The sequence below is a fragment of the Vanessa atalanta genome, chromosome 1, assembly GCF_905147765.1.
Source record: "Vanessa atalanta chromosome 1, ilVanAtal1.2, whole genome shotgun sequence".
Lineage (NCBI taxonomy): Eukaryota > Metazoa > Arthropoda > Insecta > Lepidoptera > Nymphalidae > Vanessa > Vanessa atalanta.
In genome coordinates this window covers 12442356-12463306 of record NC_061871.1, presented here as the reverse complement: position 1 = coordinate 12463306, position 20951 = coordinate 12442356, and the positions used below count along the sequence as shown (strand labels likewise).

General features: G+C 30.6%; 1 protein-coding gene across 1 annotated transcript in view; it reads right to left on the bottom strand.

The window, feature by feature from the left end:
• Positions 1–19859, bottom strand: part of LOC125064458 (lachesin-like) — a 98205-nt gene extending 78346 nt beyond the window's left edge. Inside the window, exons 1-2 of the mRNA XM_047671492.1 lie at positions 19728–19859; positions 1790–1995 (exon numbers count right to left, since the gene is read on the bottom strand). Coding sequence (XP_047527448.1) covers positions 1790–1871 — 82 coding nt within the window. The 5' untranslated portion in view covers positions 1872–1995; positions 19728–19859. The remainder of the gene's footprint in view (positions 1–1789; positions 1996–19727) is intronic.
• Between the last annotated feature and the right edge of the window lie 1092 nt (positions 19860–20951).

Here is a 20951-nt window from a genome sequence, read left to right as displayed (position 1 = left end):
CCACGACATTTAATTTAATAGTTGTTTTAAAATAAAATAAATTTGGCAGCAATAGTGACAAATAAAATAGTATTCCAAAGTATTTTTTTATTTTTAATAATGTATCTGAAATGCTATCCGTTTCATTGTTGTAATATATTGATAATCTGAATGATGTTAATTCAAAGTTCCTGCATGTTATACTACCAAGTATCACAAACATAATTTTAACATTTCCTTCGTTCAAACTTATTAATTTTTAAGTTTCTGAAACGCTGACAAATGTCATCACGGTTATTGGTCGATATCGCAACTAATGGGCGTTCTGTATTAAGGCAGGATTAATATATATGAAATTAGTAATAGTTTCAGAAACTAGGTAGAGGTTCGTTATGTTTGTTAGCATTCTATTTTCAAATTTAAACTATCATAAAACAAATCAGTCTAAATCAGCTGAAGTAATGAAAAAAAGAATGCCAACACATTCTTTTTTCAAATTTAAATAATAACAAAAACAAATCAACCGAATTATTCTCGTCCTTATTTGTAATCAGGTTACAGTAATTCACATTGAAACCAGAATACAAGTGAAGTTGAAAGTGAATACGTTAACTTACATGACTTAGTTGCAAAACAAGCACGCGTCCATTAAAGTAAATATTTTTAATTTAACTTGACAACTGACGGTTTGCCGCCTCATATCATATAAACCGTTGCCGCTATAATCTTTTGTGTGAATGTTTTTATAACCGCGCAAACGAGCCGTGTATTGTCATAAAGTAGAAATTCACGCAAACGCTGTGAAAGCTTGCACTTTGTTAGATGAAAACTGCAAAACTCTGGATGGACTACACAAATGTCGTAAATGTACGGTACTGTATTATTTGGCAATCTCGCTGTTACATTTACATTTAGTGTGGGCAAAACGCTATCTGCGAAAACGTGGTGCGTCGCTTTATAAAGCGTTTAAAAGTTTCTAATTTTTTTTTTTATATTTATATTTTCTCGCATAATTATATCATGGAAATAATATTTTTATAAACGTGACAGCTGTAATAAATTTAAATTAATACTAGCAAATCTGACAAATGTTGTCATGTAGAACATAGCTACAGGCACAAGGGATATAACATAGTTCCCAAAAGAATGATTGATATTTCTTGCAGTACGAATGTTTATCGAATTGGTGACTAATTACCATTGCGTGGTCCATTTGCCAGTCCTCTGACATAAAAAAAAATCATATTCATAATTATTGTTATTGGTTGAACGGTATGGAAGGTCATGTCGTGCAGCGCCATCTAGCGGAAAGTTACAATTTGGACCGATTATAAAAGAAATATGTGGCTAATTTGGATTTTGATCGGTCAAATAGTATTGAAGTCCTTTAACATAACAATATCCATTTTTATATCATATAAAACTTAGTAAACAAAAACACACTCATATTTTAATTATTATTTGTGAAAGAAAATATTTTTTTCATTGTCGTTATAAGTTCCAGTTGGCTAAATTGATTGGAAACGGAATTTGTCCCAATCTTATAAAATATTTGTATTTCAGTAGAAGTTGGCATTTGGCCATTTGTCTTGGCAGATGGACAGACAGATGGCCACGGTGAATGAATTTATACGAATACTGGAACGCTCACTGGTGGAATACCAAAATTTTAAAGCCAGTCAATTCATAAACAAATTCTAAATGCCTAAATTTACTTATTACGATTTCTTAGCATGTTTTTGAGGGGGAAAAAATTGAAAAAGTTATTTGAAACTTAGGAAATTTTACAATATTGCTATAAATATTTTACCTATAAAATTGACTTGTAGAACAGCCAGCACCAGTAAACGCGCGAGAGGTCCTCCACCTCGCGCACGCGCGCCCGCTGCCATATTGCTTCAGCGGGCTACCGTCCTTCGCTGCCATCTACCACCGACCTTCAGTTCTTTGCATCTTACATTTTCCATTATACTGCATAAACTAAAGCTTCTATTCAAGTCCATTGTTCACGTTCTTCTGCAAAAATGAATTTCAATATAATATTACTGTTTAAATTATATAGTGTTCTTAAGCATTTTTATTATAAAAATTCTTATATAAAGGAATTCCAACATTTTTGTAATTTTTCTTGAGTTTTTTGTTTCTGTTTTGTTTAATAGCATTAGCACGGGCAAATGGGTCATCTGGAGTACCATTTCCCATAGACATTGGTATCGTAATAAATTTTGAACATTCTTTACAACGCGAATGCGCCACAGAATTTGAGAACAGAAATGGTACGTCTTTTGCCTGTAGTTACACTGGCCCTTTCAAAATAGAACACAATAATACTAAATATTGCCGCTTAGCGGTAGAATATAAAATCTTTCAATTAAAATTATGTCCTTACAAAATTACGGTTTTGTTCGACAGAAAAATCTTATCTGAATATCGTGAGTTCAAATGCGAACATATGCCACTGAGTTCTCATATTCTTTTTCGAATTAATCTTGTGATCGATTCTGAAGAAAAACATTGCAAACTAACCTACGTTCGTAAATAATTTCCAATACTTCTTGGTAGGAGAGGGCTTTTGCTGAGCAAATTTAGGTGCACCAGCAAATGGGTCACCTGATAGTAAGTCACCACTGCCCATCAGGCAGGGGATCATTTAATGGATATAACTTTTCAGAGCAAAGACCTTTCATTAGGACCTCTTTACCAAAGAATATTATCATTTAGCCTACCCTTAATAAATACGATGCGTTCTATTTGTGAATATTATAAACGCCATGAATTACAACTAAAATATTCTTACGCTATAGTTATGGTAATGTATTTTTATTCATATACTTACTGCGAGAAAACAGCCGAACGTTATCTAATATATGAGTAAATGTGGCATGGGAGCAACGAGTACGTGCGGTCTGTTCTAAAGGAATTTGATATCAAAGATTCGCTCGCGGCCTCGTAACGTAGAGAGATAAAATTAAATCATATTTTGCCCAAAGTTACGTTTATTAAAATTCACTTAATATATTTTGGTAAAATATGAAGTTTTTCGTGTCTATAGTCTGTTCTCTTATTATTTGAAAATCGAATGGTGTTTCGAACACAGCGTTCAAGAACTAAGTAAACGTGTAGGAGATATAATGATGCACTAGTGAGCGAATACAGTTGCATTTTATATACATTCACTTTTACTATTTGGACCAATGGTTTGCCGAGGCACTACTACCAACTTCCTTACTCCAGGCTGTTACCGAGAATTTCTTCATAGAATAATTAGTTTTGGCCAACATAACTATCACCAACTAAATTTGGTGAACCATTGGTTTGAGCTGGTCATGTAAATTGGTATTGAAATACATCTGAATTAGCAATATAAAGTTAATCACAGGATCACAAATATTATGCCATTTTTACGCATTATTGAACTAACTCACTACTTCAAGCTAGAAGCAGGTAGATCATCAAGTTAACGATTATACTAGAAAATTATAAAACAAATTGTTTCATAGTTTCTCGAGTGTAGTCAAATATATTAAATTCCATTTCTTAAGAAAATTCCTGTAAAGTATTTAAAAATATAACGAAACTTGAGATAGTTTTCAATAAAATACTCACAGCGCTATCCGAGCAACTTCTACGTGTAAGCTTTTAAAGCCAATAGTATTGGTCGACCGTATTTTTACAATGATTCGAAATTTAGCGGAGTTTTCGAGTTTTGGAGTTATCCTGTCGTTTGCGGCGCTAAGAATCCTTCGTGAGAAATATTGTTGCATTTTTAATTTTCTTGGTTAGGTGATTAAGAGTATTTTCGTGTCATTGATATATTGTTTCTCTTGAGAAGTTAAATTTTAAAGTGCTTATAATGCAGGACAAGCAACCTCACCATTCAGTGTTGTAGTCAGGTCAATTTTAGATTTTAACCACAATATTATTTGAAAAAAAGAACAAAATAAAGCATCAAGAATACTGCAATAGTGACAGTCTAAGTATTTAAAACATTTGTTGTTGTATCGCACAAAACTGCATCTCCACGAAAGGAAAATTAGTAACAATTGTTTTGTCAATCTCGCGACAAAAGTTTCTGTAATTATCTTAAAACGTTGATAAACATTTATACAATGTCGAGCAGTTGTTGGCGACTTTACAATTGAAAGCGGTTGCATAATAGATAAAAAAAATAATTATCTATATTCTTGGTGATAGCGCTTTGTGCAAACCCAGCTGGGTAGATTGATCAGATATTCTACCGCCAAACAGCAGTGCTCATTTTTGACAGGCAACAACTTATTACACCAGTAAAAAGACTGTTGGGTTTATTTAATATTTTTTATGACTTATTTCATAGAGTTTTGTGTTCCATACGTCTTAAGTAACATTTAATGATTGCGTTATTTTTTTATTATTTATTTAATATCGATTTGCACGTATAGAATATGGGATCTACATAAAATATTTATATTGAATGGTAAGCGTATAAATTATTAATCTTTTTAAAGTGTATGTTAGTGGACTGGTAAACCGGCTACTTGATGGTAAGTGGTCACGATCGTCCATACTAGTTAAGCATTCCTTACAACACCAATGCGCCACGAACCTTGAGAACTGAGATGTGATGTCTCCTGTGCCTGTAGTTACACTGGCTTAATCATCCTTCGGACCAGATAACAATAATCCGAAGTATTTCTGCTTAGTGGTATAATATATGATGAGTGGGTGGTACCTACCCAGACGGGCTTACGCAAAGCCCGACCGACAAGTAATTATTAAGTATTGCATTTAATATTTATCATAACAACTGATATATGCTTGCGTACTTGTAATGAAGCCGTGAATTCTAAACGATCCTTACACTAATTGAGTTATACCTGTTCTATATTTGTGTTTATAATGTATCAAACTTAGTGTCAAAGATTAACATAGGTTACATAATATAGGTTGTATATTATATGGGAACTTGACAAAGATTATTCAAGCAATACGGTTAAAAAAGATCCGAATCATTCAATCTTAGACAGCTAATCAGTTACGTCACTACGAGTAAAGGCATAACATCTTAGTTCCTCATTCATCCCAAGGTTGGTGGTGCATTGGTAATGTTTAAGCGACCATTTCTTACAACGCCAATGTCTATGGGCGATGGTGATCACACACCATCGGCTTTACCCACGCGAAATTTATTAAGCTTTGCCTAAAGCACACAAACCGTCTCCTCCCAATTTTACCCCTTCAGGGGTGAATTATAAAAGTAGCCTATATCAATCCTCGGAAATCAATATCTCTCCACACCAAATTATATTTAAATCGTTAAGCGGTTTTAGCGTGAAGAGTTAGTTTTGCATTTATAATATTAGTCTAGGTAGACATATGCGAGAGGTCTCATACGAAAAAATAAAAATAAAAACTTAACTTCAAAAACTGCCTTTGTAAAAAAGAGAGAAAAACTGAACGGCCAGAAAGAAGTAAAATTTGGTTTGATTGAGAGAACGAATTTCAAATCAAAAATTCGAAGCTTGTGTTCGAACTTTAAAAAAGTAAGAATTTATGTCTGATTAACACATGAAATGATTCGTTTTGCGTATGGGTTGTCGAATTGTCTACGAGGCATAATCCAATATAAGACCTATGAAAACGTTTCGTAAGTTTCAAAGTTGCGTGTCGCATTTGACATAAAAACTTATAGGATTCATTTAAACTGTCTATTATTAGTAATTCAAAGACGATCGATTACAAATGTACAAGAGTGAAAGTTAAATAAGAACTTGGCATTAGAAAATTAGTTGTGTTTATCAAATGTAATTTCAAACGCTCAAATAGATTAATTGTCTAGACAGATATTTTAGACTAATATAATGTCACTGGCTCATTAACTGTTCAAACCGGATCATGATATCATGGTATTGCCGTTTGGCGGTAAAATAACTGATGAGAATTATTTGTATTTATATTTAACAAGAACCTTCGAAATCCACAGCGCAACGTACCGAGTGCAAGCCAAGCCTCAGCATACACAAAAAATCATCAAAATCGGTCCAGTCATTTAAGAGGCGTTCATTTACTAAAACACATACAGATTTTAAATACAAAAGATTGAGATTGTTTCTTAGTAAAGCATCTTTAAAATGTTGTAACCTTTCAAAAACTTCGGTGTGTTATAAAAAGCGTGAAGAGGATTTAATAAATGACTACCGTGAAGAGTCTGTGAAACAAATTTAACGCTGTCTAAGGGTGTGGAATTTTATGTGTTCCTCTTGTAATTTGCGTGCGCTACAAAGCCTTTACTTATTCTGAACTTAATTGGATTAAAATATACGATTGACAAGGATAAGGCTAAATAATTTCCTCCTGGCCTAGTTTCGGTCGCGGTTGTTAATCTTAACTAATATTAGAAATCCGTTTGTTATTTATTGATGACGTTTTCTCGTCTCAACTTCAATTGCTGATCTTGAAATTTTGCATACACGGTATCAGGGGAACAGAAAGCACACAATACAATCGCGGCTAAAACTGCGGGCAAAAACTAGTCTTTTATGCCATTTGTGCAAAACGTGTTATAGTGGCCAAATATGCGCAAACATAAATGTACTTTCTTTGCCATAATTATTTTAATTTATGGATTAGAATTTACATTGAGAAATCAAGCGAATGATTTCGAAAAGCATTCGAGGCATGGGGGTGCTCCACCAACTTCAAATCCAGTTTTGTTTCCTAGAATTCCATAACAGCTTAACTAAATATTTTATGGGCAGGGAATAAAACGCTGGGACCCCGAGTTGCCGTCCTTTTACACTCGAGTCCGTGAAGCAACGAGACAGGTCGATAAGTCTTAATAGGTTTACAAAAACATTATAATTAAGATTACGTTTTAATACTCTACGTTAATTATATTAAATTTTCCGACTTGTGAACTTGATTATAACAAACACAAAGGCTGAACGTCGATAAACTTTTTCTTCGAACAAAAATATTTACGAATTAAAGGCAAAAGTCTTGAGAAACAAGGAATGCAAACTTTACAAAAACTTTTCTTGAATTAAATGAAAATAAAATGTTATGTTTAAAAATAAAACATACAATGATCGGAAATTATTTAACTTGTACATATAGTATCAGCCGAGATAGCTCAGTGGTTAATACATGTGAATATTAGGGGTTACAGGCTGGCAACAAGTATTGTATAAACATGAGGAGTAAAGAAAAACTTGTAACACCTGGTTTCCGTGTCCACAAATCCAATTTATCCTTCCTTGGGCAAAGTGTTCGCTTCTATATTAAAATTCCTTAAATACTATATAATATACAATTTAATGTCATATAGATAGGGATAGGGCTGGCAAATGTCTCATGTGTATGGCTCACTTACTATTTTAATCGAAACAAAACACTGCTAAATATTGTTATTCGGCGGCAAAATGTGTGATATCATGTTTAAGTCAATAAGGATGTAATCCTTTATCTTACTCATTAGAAAGTGTGGGGTTAGTAGTCGTAGATTTCCAATCAGGATAAACTAAATACCGACGATTTAATAATGTTAATCGTCGGTAAAGAGTAACTACTGAGTTTCTTGGCGGTTCTTCTCGGTAGAATTTATATTTCAAACAGGTGGTAGCCTTAGGTTTAGTTTAATATTGTAAAATGACCAATTCAAAATTGCTTGCTAGAGCCTATTTGAATATTTTGTTTGGATATATTCTGGCTAATTTCCTTTTTAGTAACTAATTATTAATTAAATTCAAATAATATAATTATTAATTGTTATTTAGACCCTGCTGTATGTAGTCATATGTTTTGTTTCTAAATAAATCAATAAATATACACACTTTTTTATATAATTTATTTACATAACCACATTAACATAGCCAGCCTTTACTAAGAGTGAACGCAGTAACGTTTAAGTTGAGAGAGAGAAAACTTAAGTGTTCATTTATTTCACCATGACAAGAACATACATTCTATACAGTATGTATGTTTTTACATAAATAATTAATTTATATATATTTTTTTAAATTAATTAACATTCACAATCCTATGAATTTTGAATTAATGAAATTTGTTTTTTTACCATCAATATAATTAAAACAAATTATTCAAATTGTAGAATCGCTGGATAATAATCTCTCAAAGAGATAAGCTTTCTTTTATAAATCATTTTTTTTTATATTATTATTATTTATATTCTCTACAACGTGAATTATTAAAATATACTATAATAATATTCATGATGTAACTATAAAAATCGGGATAATTATTTTATTATTATATAAATGTTACTCAAACGTTACTGACTTATAAATTTCAGATTCATATCAATGTTATTCGATATTTGAAAAATAATGATATCGTTAGACGTTACCTAAGAGAATAATAAGCATTAAATCAATGTGTTCTTGCCGTAGACTATAACCATAGGAAGTCGTAATTAATGAGAGTGCCATAACGCGTTTCCCTTCCGTGCTGCGTGCATCGCACGACATTATCGTATTGTGTAAAGCCTCTCTATGCTCGTTCATAAGTTACTTTAAAGTTATGCGCTCGGACTGGGTGAATTATTTCAATTTGCGAGGAATAGTTTGAAAGTAATAAAGTTTTTAGGGTTGTTTCGCATGACTCGTTTTTGTTGGCGCATAAAGATGATTAAGATTTCAAATCTTATCTCAACTTAGGTCGTATTTTAAGCTACCTACCGCTTTAAAAACATTGTGCGATAACTGGACTAGCTTATTATTAATCTTCGCTACCACATATCGATTGCGACCAAAATAAATTGTCTCACTTGTACCTAATTCAATCAGTCTGTACATGTAGTTCGTATTATGTCCTGATCTGATAATTAAGTCAGGATGAAGATAGTGGAACTCTTTAATGGCTTTTAGTAAATCATTTAGAGCAGACTAAACACAGACTAAATTGAGATATGTAGTTTATAAATCATGAATTCATGTATCATTGTTGTAATATTTGGTAGCGTAACGAATCATATTGTAATATCGTTTAACGATTCAAAGGGATATTTATGAAAAATATCAAATATTATTTCAGAAGTTTGATCAGGCACATTCACCTCCAAATACGCATCAAAAAGTTATATTCTAAATAACAATACAAAATCAGTCACAAAGCTTACCGCATTGATCAGACAAATGTTAAAACTGACACAATATACACAAATTAATGAACGATCAACTGAAAACATTACAGTATCGGCGTTGGCAATTTCAACTCATTTGTAAGAGCAATTATAAAGCAGTGTAATCAGGCCGGGCGTGTGGTCGCGATCCCTGATGCTTTGGCGCAATAAAGTGATTAGTATGAATACGGAAAATAGCTCTCGTGCGTCTAAATATTGAATGTCAACAAAATGACTATTTGCTTTAAATCGAATCATTAATTTAATTTCACCTATTAACTACGAATCCTACTGATTATGAAGCTACTAAGTAGCATGCTAGTAATAAGCTTATATATAGTGTAGAACATGTTTGCGTAAAGAGCGCTTTATTTAATCGCACGTAACTATATTTTTATGTTAGCTTCAATGCATGCAATTCTACAACTCTAAATATTTAACGATTAAGATATGATTTATAAGAACTAAGTGCTATATTAATCTGACCTTGCGACTCTCATTTAAAATTATTTTTTATTATATAATCTGTTCTTAAAGGTACAACGACAGTCGCTTAGATGACGATTGTAACTCTTTTGTAAGTATAGTTTATTGATTTATTATCATTTTTAAAAAAATATCTAAGTTCTTAAGAAATTACTGACTGGTGGATTCTGACTGGAAATTCTACCATAATGGAGCTAGCTCACTAGTTTTATTATTAAATATATTTTTTTTTAAGTTAAACTATATTTGTTTTTCGAATTTTATTGTTTACAATCTTTTGAACAATTGTAAATATTGTTCAACACGTGCAAGTTTTCGCATCCAAGCTCACTGGTATAAAGACTTAAGGATCGTTCGCTTATAGGTGATAATTAAAGTATCGATCACAACAAAAAGTACGTGTCTTACTTAATACGTACCAAATTTTATTGAAAATTTCTAAGCAATTTCTTATTGAATACATCAAAAATTATTACCGTAGAATTCAATTTAATTTAAACTGTAATGTCGTTTACGATAAATATCAAATTCAGTAGCTTTTAAGTTGGTACTGTACACATGAATATATTCTCACAACTCTTTGAAGGGATTAGTTCCATAGAGTTCAGACCAGTATCAGTTGCTATGCATTCAGATAAAGCATTGTATGTTCAAAGAAATGTTTATATAAGTCTTAGATCTTTATAGATAAAACTTGGCGAGGGCTTTGTGCCAGTCTGTCTGGGTATCATTTACTCAAAATATATTTTACCGCCAATAGCACTTTGCATTTTTGTGTTCCGGCTTGGAGGGCGAGTGAGCCTGTGTAACTACAGATAACAAGGGGCATAACAACTCGATTCTTAAGGTTGGTGGTCCATTGGTGAACTAAGGAGTTATTAAATTTTCTTACGGCTTCAGTATCAATTGCTTCCCCTCAGAGAGAGTACTTAAAGAAATCGAGGTATTAACGGTTGCTTCTTAATATACATTCTGTAATGTTACCGTATCAGTATCGATAAATAGTCTTATTTATCAACCGGTAATGCCGCAGCTAAGTCTACCTACGAATCCGTTTCATTCGACGCTATAACCGTGTTCCATTACTACACGAATATAAAACAAATTAGCAAGATGGCTGACATGTCATCTGCTTTGGCGCCAAAATATATAATGTAATATCAGCAGAGTCTACGTATACGTGGTCAGTATACGGTTTTTATTCATAAAACCGAAAATGTGGTCCAGTGCAATAAATATGAAGCTTAAAACTTTTCTTCAAGTTTATCATTTAAAACCATTTTACAGTCTTAGTATAAAAGTTAATATTATGCTTGTATAATGTTTTGATATTCACTAATCAAAAGCTATAAGGTTTCTTTGAAACATATTTTGTCACATTGTGTGAAAATCATTCGCTTGACCTTACGAATGGATAAATATATGGTTGTTGGGTATTTATACTGCACGGAATGGGAATCCTATACTCCTGGAATGATTTTGCTGATTGGTTGGTTCCCCGAAATGCTTGTTGAAGGGCTTTGTTGTTAGAATTCGTAAATCTTAACTAAAAATTGCTAGCTTAAACTCGTCTAGCACAACTGACTTTTCATGTGATTTTATTGTAATTAAAATTCATATCATAATCGTCGGAAGAAAACATCGTTTACTCAAACCAAAATTGGAGTAACTTGGTGCAATTAGCATTTCTTTTCTATGAAGTCGATATATGTACTCGAAATTACATAAACAATGCACATGTTACTTAAAATTTTATTAATAATTTCCTAATGTAAATAACTATTATTAAAAGTTCAAAGTCGTTTAAGTGAATACATTCTAAGTTACAATAAAAATACTATAATAATCTACAATAAGTATTTTTAAATTCACTTAGGTTTTTTTTTTAAAGTTCATCTTTAACGGTCAACGGCTTTATCTATGTATAGTATTATGGGGGATGTTCTCTTCTTTCGAATGGTAAATCAACGATGACAGAAAGAGATAAATCTGTGTTTAATTACAAGGCGTAAACAATGTTTATCTCACTCCTTACTAATATTACAAATGCAAAAGTTTGGATAGATGGATGTTTTTTATCCAATGACATCAGAACATCCAAGGGAGATGGATTATAGTCTAGAATAATAGGTTACTTTTTATCTCGGAGATACGTACTGAACATATGCATAGTACGTTGTTATTGTCCGTAAGCGATTATATCTATTTACTTATCGTTGCATACGAGGCTTTCGCCGAAGGCATCCCTTAATTAATATCATAGTCGGCGAGGCCTAATGAATGGTCGGTGTAACGTGTCGGACAAAAAGTGGCCCGTCATACAACATGCACGAATATCAACGGTTAGCTTTACAGCTCTGTTGCTATAAGCCGCGTACGAAACGCTGGATGTCTAAATGATAGGCACATATTGGTCGGGCTATTGATTTTCGCCGGACGTTGTCTGATGCCGCGATTTTATTTTAGTTATCAATTTGACGGGAGAGATATTTTATTGCTTCTATGGATTTATTGTTTTATCATTTAATATAATTATCATACACGTTAATACAATTATACGAAATGATACAAAGCTAGTTGGAGATACTTGATAGAGATAAATTGTAATTTTTTTTTTTCACAAGTTAGACTAAATAAAATTGCTTTATTAAATAAATTGTAGATTCCATTTGTCGTTTGTTTTTTTTTATTTTTTTTATTTTGAGTCGTATTGTATAATTAACTTTTATGCTTATTACTCGTATCACACGACCGCTGGGAAGGCAGCGATATAATTGAAAATAACCTGCTCGAAAGAACTATTAACAATTTCATACAACTTCTATAGTCCAAGGTAATTGTACAAAGTGTTATGAAAGTTAATTGTATTTAACTTTACTTTGTGCGAGTGTGTTGAAATTGGCACTATACCAAGAAAAATATTAACCACTTAGACGGAATACATTTAGAGGTTATCTAATTTGTGAAGATTACGATGGTAATAGATTTTCGAAAGCTTCGTTCTGAATTAATCGAATTAAATGAAAGTAAAAATATGATTTATTTTATAACAATACTTACGTATAACATTTCAATTTATACATTTTTAACCGCAGACATTATTAACTTTGCAGTTTGATAAATTTAAAACATTTGTAAAAAATACATTGGTAAAGAAGGCATATTCGATACAAGATTATATAGATGATAAAAAAGCGTGGAGTTAATGCTTGTTGACTTTCAGGCACGATATATAACATGCATATTTAATTGTATTTAACTAACATGACTGTATTTTAGATGTTGAAAAAGAGTAACTACTAAGTTTCCGGTTCTTCTCGGTAGAATCTACATTCCGAACCGGTGGTAGCTTCACTTAATATAGTCTGTTAAATGACGATTCAAAAGTGCTTGTAAAAGCCTACTTGTATAAAGTATATTTTGATTTGATTTGAAATAATGTCATTAATTATGAATGGGCCATTGTTGGATAAAGATTTTCGTAAAGGTTTGTTCTACTACGTTCTATATGGTAGAATTTTATTCGACTCAAACACGTCCTTTAGCAACAATTACATAAACTCGTTCGTGTTTTTCAATCCGTATATATAAATATATTTATTTTATATTTTATAAATATTTGATCGCGTAAGTCTGACTGTTGGATACGAGAAATATTTTTGGAATCGCAAAATTAATTTCTTGGATTATTCTTCCTTGCGTTTCAAGTGGATGAAACTGCTAAGCTTGTATATAATTATATGAATAAAGCCGTACAATTATAAAATTCATTTAATTTATACAACCCTCTTATAAATGATAAATATCGAAAGGTTTGATTTAATCACCGACAAAACAGACATTTAATCGTTCCATATAAATTAACGAGTAAGTATACCTTTTTATAATTTATAACACACCTCTACGTTATTGTTGGACTAATGGATGTCTGTTCCTTTAGATATCAGTGGTTGCCGTCTTTAAATTACTCACCGTTCAGGAAATGTAGCGTTACTCGTGACTGCAAATCTAAAAAGCTGTATTTCACACACTATTAAGATAAGGGACTAAAAACTTCTTCGTGAGGCGTAATAGATATTTATTACATCCTGTTTGTTTCAAAGATTTCTTTTGTTATATATAACGTGGTCCCATGGATTTTTTTTTAATGATATATGTTTTGAATTACATTCAAAAATTCATAATTTTAGGTTGAATTTATATTATAGTGTAACCATGTCTGTCCGCTTGTTATAAATACAATTATGACTTTTGTAAATAATGTCTCACCCTAAACACATTAGCGGTCGATTTAAAATTTATTTGAGTACAAATATCATTTTATTTTTAAAATGATCTCTTAGGAGTGTTGTTGAATCGTCAAGCGATAAAAGCTATTTAAAAGTATTATAGTGTTAAATAATGTATAAGAAACTCTTAGTAAATAAAGTATTTCACTTCACGACATATTTAAGAAATCAATAAAATTTTATTTATATAATAATAGTATCTTATATAAGAATTAATTTTGTAACGTACATAAAACCTTATGTTTCGATTACTTTTCTAATCTTTCAGATTGCGAATCTGCATAGAAAAAAATTTAGTGCTCAAATACTAGACTATCTATACCCCCCATAGCCTGATATGAGGGCAAACTACACAATGAGAATTTACCCGCTAAATTTGCATAATTTTAGAGTTTTAAGATTGACTACCTGAGAATGTGATGATAAAAAACTCAAAAATTTAAATCATGACATGAGAGATTTGAATCCAGGACTTAAAGGTCCGCAGCCTTAACAGCCAGTCATACTAATTAACGATGCATTCTCACACGTGCTTACCATATAAATTGCATAAAAACAAAAACGTGAAATATTTTCAAACTACACGCGAGTATATAAATGCAATATCGTATTTGGTTTCAGATTAAATTAATGATCACATTAAACTATCTCGCTTACCCTCACCGGAAAACATCAATACGACCGTTGTCCTCTGATAAAATAATAATAATCAATTAAACGTACCGTACGATACATTCATTATTAATTATATTCTAAATCACGCTAACAAATATTTGTCCCGTGAATATATAACGCGACGCGTTAATAGCAATTATTTCGATATGAGTACCCATATGTTATTTTCAATATTGCAAAGTGACTTTGTGTCTACGATATGTTACGGCCTTAAGACGCTTTTATCAACTTGACCCTATGTGTAATGGAATCTTATAATTCAATTTTGCACGTTTTCTCGGACTTACAAATGTAATGTAATCGTAGTACTTTTTATTCAACAGAATATACAATTTAAGTGCACAAAATAATCTATTAAAATATAAATTATTGATTATATAGCTAAAAAGGAACTTTCTATTGTACTAACCTAACTATTGTACTTAAAAGTTAACAATTATAATGATATATCATTTAAATGAACTCTGTATGCTCTAGCTTTTACAAATAGCTGGCGACTATAAAACTTAACTACATTAAGCATACAAAGGTATTTTACAATAATTCCATTTAAAAAAAATATCCTCTATGTAGTCTATTTTAAATTAACTTTATTCGAACTTATAAAATGAAAATCATACATATATTACTAACAAAAATAGAAACATTATTCCTAAATCATTGCTATAAATATTCGTAGTTAGCAAATGTATAATATGTTAATGTATAATATGAAAAGTAAATAATACTTTTAATAAAGTTATTTTTTATGAATGATAAAAAAAAAAAACAATTGATGTTTTGAATGTCAATACAAAACGCGATACAACTAAGTATTAATTTGCGTGGAGTTGAGATATTCGGATTAAAGCTAGAAGCATTGAACTGGCTTTTTCGAAAGCTCTTAAATTTTTTCGTACACAGATATTCATACAGAAAATGAATGGAATATTAAATTATGTTGATCCCCATTTTGTATAAAACTGACGAAGCTTCTTGTTCGGCTTTCAAGATGCTTTTAAGTTAATGAATAAGTAAAAAAATCTATTGAATCTATGATATACACAGATGTTTTATGAAAATTAACTTAAAATATCTTTAAGAATAATATATACTATAAATAATACATATTTAATATAAAAACGTAAAAAAAAAAAATATATCAATCTTCAAAATAAAAAATAGAGTAAATAAATTAGCGTATCATTTCATTTTTGTATTCAATATAAGAATATACAAATAGATAATTATTTACTTAAGATTATGAATATATTTATAACACAAAAACATTATTTGTTTTTGAAGGACGTTAGGAGTAAAAGTTTTAGGCATCGACGTTTAGCCTTTTGTGTTATTTCATATCGTATAAAAAGTTAAATAAGTAATTTAAGTGATGTAATTGTAATTTAAACAATTAAAGCAAAAAAAAAAATGGAATCAAATAATATTAATTTTGTACTTAATTTACAATATTCATATAGATATTTAACATATGACAATTCGTAACTAAATATTCAATTATAATTTTTACAAAGAAGTATTTATGGATATTGTCGTGTGTATTTTTTTTTAAGATACTTTATAATTATTTCGAAGTCAAACGTATCTTTTTTTAAATTCTAAGCTTCGACTTGGAAGGGGAAATATGGGATATTAAAGTTCCATTATACATCCAAGTAAATCTCGAAAACTGTTATCAGAATAACATAAGGTTAATACGTGATTTTATATATTATTTTTAAATACATAACAGGGCTCAATAAATTTGCAATATAAATGATTATGTACATTTACAAGCATAAAGAAATAATATATGTTATTATATAAAATGTATAATTGGAAAGCATATTATAAATAAACTCGATTTTATACCTAGCGAGGCGAAATACCGGATAGCTTCTTTGTCGCCCGATACATATTTGACATAAATATTTTTATACTGGAAAGGTTCGTTCGTTCAATTCTTTCGGCTACAATTATATTAGCACAATACGAAGAAAAATATTTTGAGTGATAATTAAAATAACTTTTTTTTAGCTGAAAACTCTAAAATACTTTTTACATCAGTATGTAATCATATTAATGTTTTCTGATATGAAAAACAATCGACTATTTTAAGGACATGTTCGATTTTATTATTAAAACTTTGAAAGGACATACATTTTAAATTTGACACGTTTCAATATTTATTTTTTACATCTGATACAAGCAAGTAGTTTTTCAAAGAACGATACATTCGTTTCCAGGGATGTTTATATAAAAAAGATTACAAATAAAATTCGTAATCTATTTTGCGGCGAAGAAAAAAATCTTTATTTACAAAAGTATTTTCGGAATGGAGTTTAATATTTTTACTATTTATTTTATTTAGTTATTTATCACTAACGTATTTGAGTAGAGTTGCTTGTTGGAATCGGTCATGTTTTTTTATTGTAGCTCAAACAAGGGTAATTTTATACGAAATCGTAGCGACACTGACGTTCGATGTCAAAGCAGGAAAATAATAATTAAGATTTACTTTTATATATTTGGTATTTGCAAGGAAACGCTAATGGAAGATGTCGATTAGCAAATGACAGCAGGTATAATTGTCACTTTGATATCTTTCGTTTTAAATTAATTTGGTATTTTTGATACAACAATATAAGACGATAAGTCTTTTATACACAAACATGATAAGTTTTAGTATAAGATTAGGTAAGTGTCAAAAAAATTAGGGTTACTTCACACTGTGAAGAAAAACCAATCGGTGCTATTTTTGCATTTTGGAGTTATATCACTTTTTTTCGATGAATCAAAATAAAGCGACGAGATAAATAAGAAAATGCGTTGCTTTTGTTGAAAGATCATTTTAAATTATAATGATTACAAACAAAACAATTATACATTAAATCTATACACATAGCAGCTGCTTATAACACACCATCGGTCAGTGGTGTTATGATTTTGTATGATAATAGTTTCATGACTTTGAGGATAGATAAGTGAATAATGAGTAATTCATTATTATGTAATGTTTGTCTCTCTGAGCCGCAAAGGAGATTATAATAGTTCATAAGTCTGAACACAAGCCAAGGGTCACTCTCTCTTCTGTCACTTACACATTTACATGACCGGAAATAATCAAGTGCGTGTTTTACATGCTTTCATAGATTTGTACACACTTGGTGTACATATTGCTTTCTTCCCATCTCTTATTTGATACTTAGATTTTGTGATAGAAAACCTCAAACATAATACTCAAATTCACTAAAATCCTTTGACGGATATAAACCGCGTGAAAAAAATCGCACGTTGTAATTTCGCAGTGCAACCTAAGCCTTATGACGATTTAATATTTTAACCAGTATAATTTACGGAGTACGTAAATTTAAAGTTTTACTATTTGAAAACGAGCGAAAGTTCAATGTTGAAGGAAGTCCTTAATACTTCTTTGCTTAGAATAATTATATGACGAAGTTTTATTGTAGTTTACTAATTAATCTGGAATATATAAAATGTTTCTTCTACGTAATATTATAAGATATTTCAAGACACGTGTTATTATTATTGTTTGAGTTTACATCAAATAATTTAAATCTAAATTGTATTAATTACTTTTATAAATACTTTTACATAGCTTAGAATAGGTGTGTTTTATGACGTTTCATAAATACCTTTGAAAAGAAAATTTATGTGTTAAAGGAATGTCATAAAGGTATTTTAAAAATATTATTTATGTAAAACCAGTGCTCGATTCTCATTCGTATGGATTTGTATATTTTTCTTTTATTAAATTTAGTCAAAGCGGCAATTAATTTTCTTTTCGTCAGTTGGTATTATTTTTTCGTTACTTATAATTATTTAATTAAGTAAATATAGATTAGGTTTATGTGTAGCGTTAGGATGTTCAAACTAATAAAAGTCATTTTATAAATATATCTATACTAATAATACAAATGAGAAAGCAACTCTGTCTGTTAGCTCTACACGTATAAACCGCTAAACTAATTTAGATATAATTTGGTGAGTCATTTCATGTGTTAATCAGACATACATTCTTACTTGTTTAAAGTTTGAACACACGCTTCGAATTCAAATAGAAAATTGTTCTCTCAATCAAACAAAATTTTTCATCCTTCTAATCGTTTACTTTCTCTCTCTTTTTACAAAGGGAGTTTTGGAAGTTAAGTGTTTTTTTTTCGTATTACTATAAGACCAAAGTCTATGATTGAACCTATGAAACTTGTGCGTATGTCTATCTAGACTAATATATTAAATGCGAAAATAACTCTGTCTGTAACCTCTTCACGCTTAAACCGCTAAACAAATTTAGATAATATTCCGTGGAAGGATATAGGTTACTTCTTTAATGCACCCCTCGAAGAGGTAAAATGGGGGTGACTGTGTGTGTGCAAAGCTTAATAAATTTCGCAGGAGTAAAGCCATAAGTTAAGCTTGTTAAAAATTAAAACGAAATTGAAAATATTCGCGTTAGCCTAAGCCCTCTAATAATTCTACCGCTAAACAGTGTCAATACATCTATAATTCGGTTTAATTATACGAACTAGTGTCAAATCAAATGATTTGATATTCCACTTTTTGACAGAATTGTGGAATGTCTCCGCATGGATGTGAAAATATTCACACACATTCTTACTTGTGGTATTAAAAAAAAAGTGTACGAAATATACTCATTAATATATTGATAATATTTAAAAAGCTTAAAATAGATTCAGTGACGTAAAGGAAACTAGAAATTATAAACTAGCTCATATAAAATTTATACTTCAAAATCGACACTATTCAAATAAAATTCATTTCGACGATTATAAATTAAATTATATATTTTCTAGTTTCTCAACGCCTTTGACTACGCGTTTAATTAATTTAATCCTAGACTAACGTAATTTCCATTTAAAGTAATCTCCTGACTTAAGAATTTATCTTCAACTGAACTAAACAAACATTTCGACAAATTCAATTAATTATACTTAGCAAAATTTTAATTACACTTTCTTTTAATCTAAAGTTAAACTGAATTTTATTTAAATTATTTCAAAATATTTATTTTTAATAAAATACAAAATAATAATTCAAACTTCACAGTTTTTCAGTTCACAGTCTACTATGCTTTATAATATAACATTTTATTATTATATAATAATAATAATTATATAATAATAGTTTTAATGTAATAAATTTATATGAAAGATACCTACCCAGATTTTTTATATTTGATAAGTAACATTTTAGAATCAGTTTATAATTATAATTTTTTAATTATACAACACATGCGTTCTTAACACTGCACTCATAGTTTCACAATAAAACTCAAACTTATTTACATTTTATGCTGTCTATAGACACATTAAGAATAAATTATTTATTTTATGTTTTTTGGAAATGTAAACACAAAAAGTTACGTCGCGTAAAATGTGTCACGAGAAGAGTTCTGAAGTAGCGTGCGGATGCGACACAGACCCGGTGCGTATCTCAACTCGCACTGGCCATCGTCTGTGACACGCGGAACGCTAGCGATTCTCAAGCGATGCAGCCGCGATTCATGCGCGGATGACTGAGTAGGAGGAGCCTTGGACAAAACCACGCCTACCAAGGAGCTCTACATTTCTTTTTCAATATGTGTAATTCAATTTCGCTTATGTCTTGGCTGGGAAAGTTGATGCCCCGTTGTCGTTCAACACAATGTTTTTATGTAAAGTGTAATGTAGTTCGAGAACCGAGTCGGCCCGCGTTACTACGCCGTGTGATTTCCCCTTTCGTTTTTTTTGCCAATTTCACGTGCGGTTGCTCATATCTAGTATGGTAATTCGAAAGTACTTGGAAGTTGGAACTCAGAATAAATGTTTTTTTTTTTATACTTTAGATTGATTACAATAAGTATTAATATTGATGTAACATTATTTTATTGATTTTAATTTTTTTTTAATATTTGTTTTTGTAGGTCGTTTAATTCATTATTTCAGTCATAAGTTATGTATCGCGTACATAACGAAGCACCAATAAATCCTACCCAAAAACCCACAACCCGTAGCCACAGTAGCAACGGTGTAGGTACACGGCGAGTGTTGTAAAGGAATTCACTAAATTATAACAGTAAATTAAGCGCTAGTTTCATTTGCGTAACAAAGTGAATTATGTGTCGGTGTCTTAGTTCTGTCACCGCCAAAGTTACTACGGTTCAAAATTAATACAGTGCCATAAGCTAGCGTAATACCCTTACGCCCTCAAGACACCTATTTTACCGTATCAAATTTTGTATTTTTGTTCAATGCATTTTAAACCTTATTTACATCTGTAAGAAGAATTATTGTCAACTAAAAATAGCGTGGCGTGTTAGACATTACACAAATTTTTAATGATTATTATTAAATGTTCGCCTATTTGTTTAGTGTCGTATTTAACAAGGTCCTAATGGCAGTTGA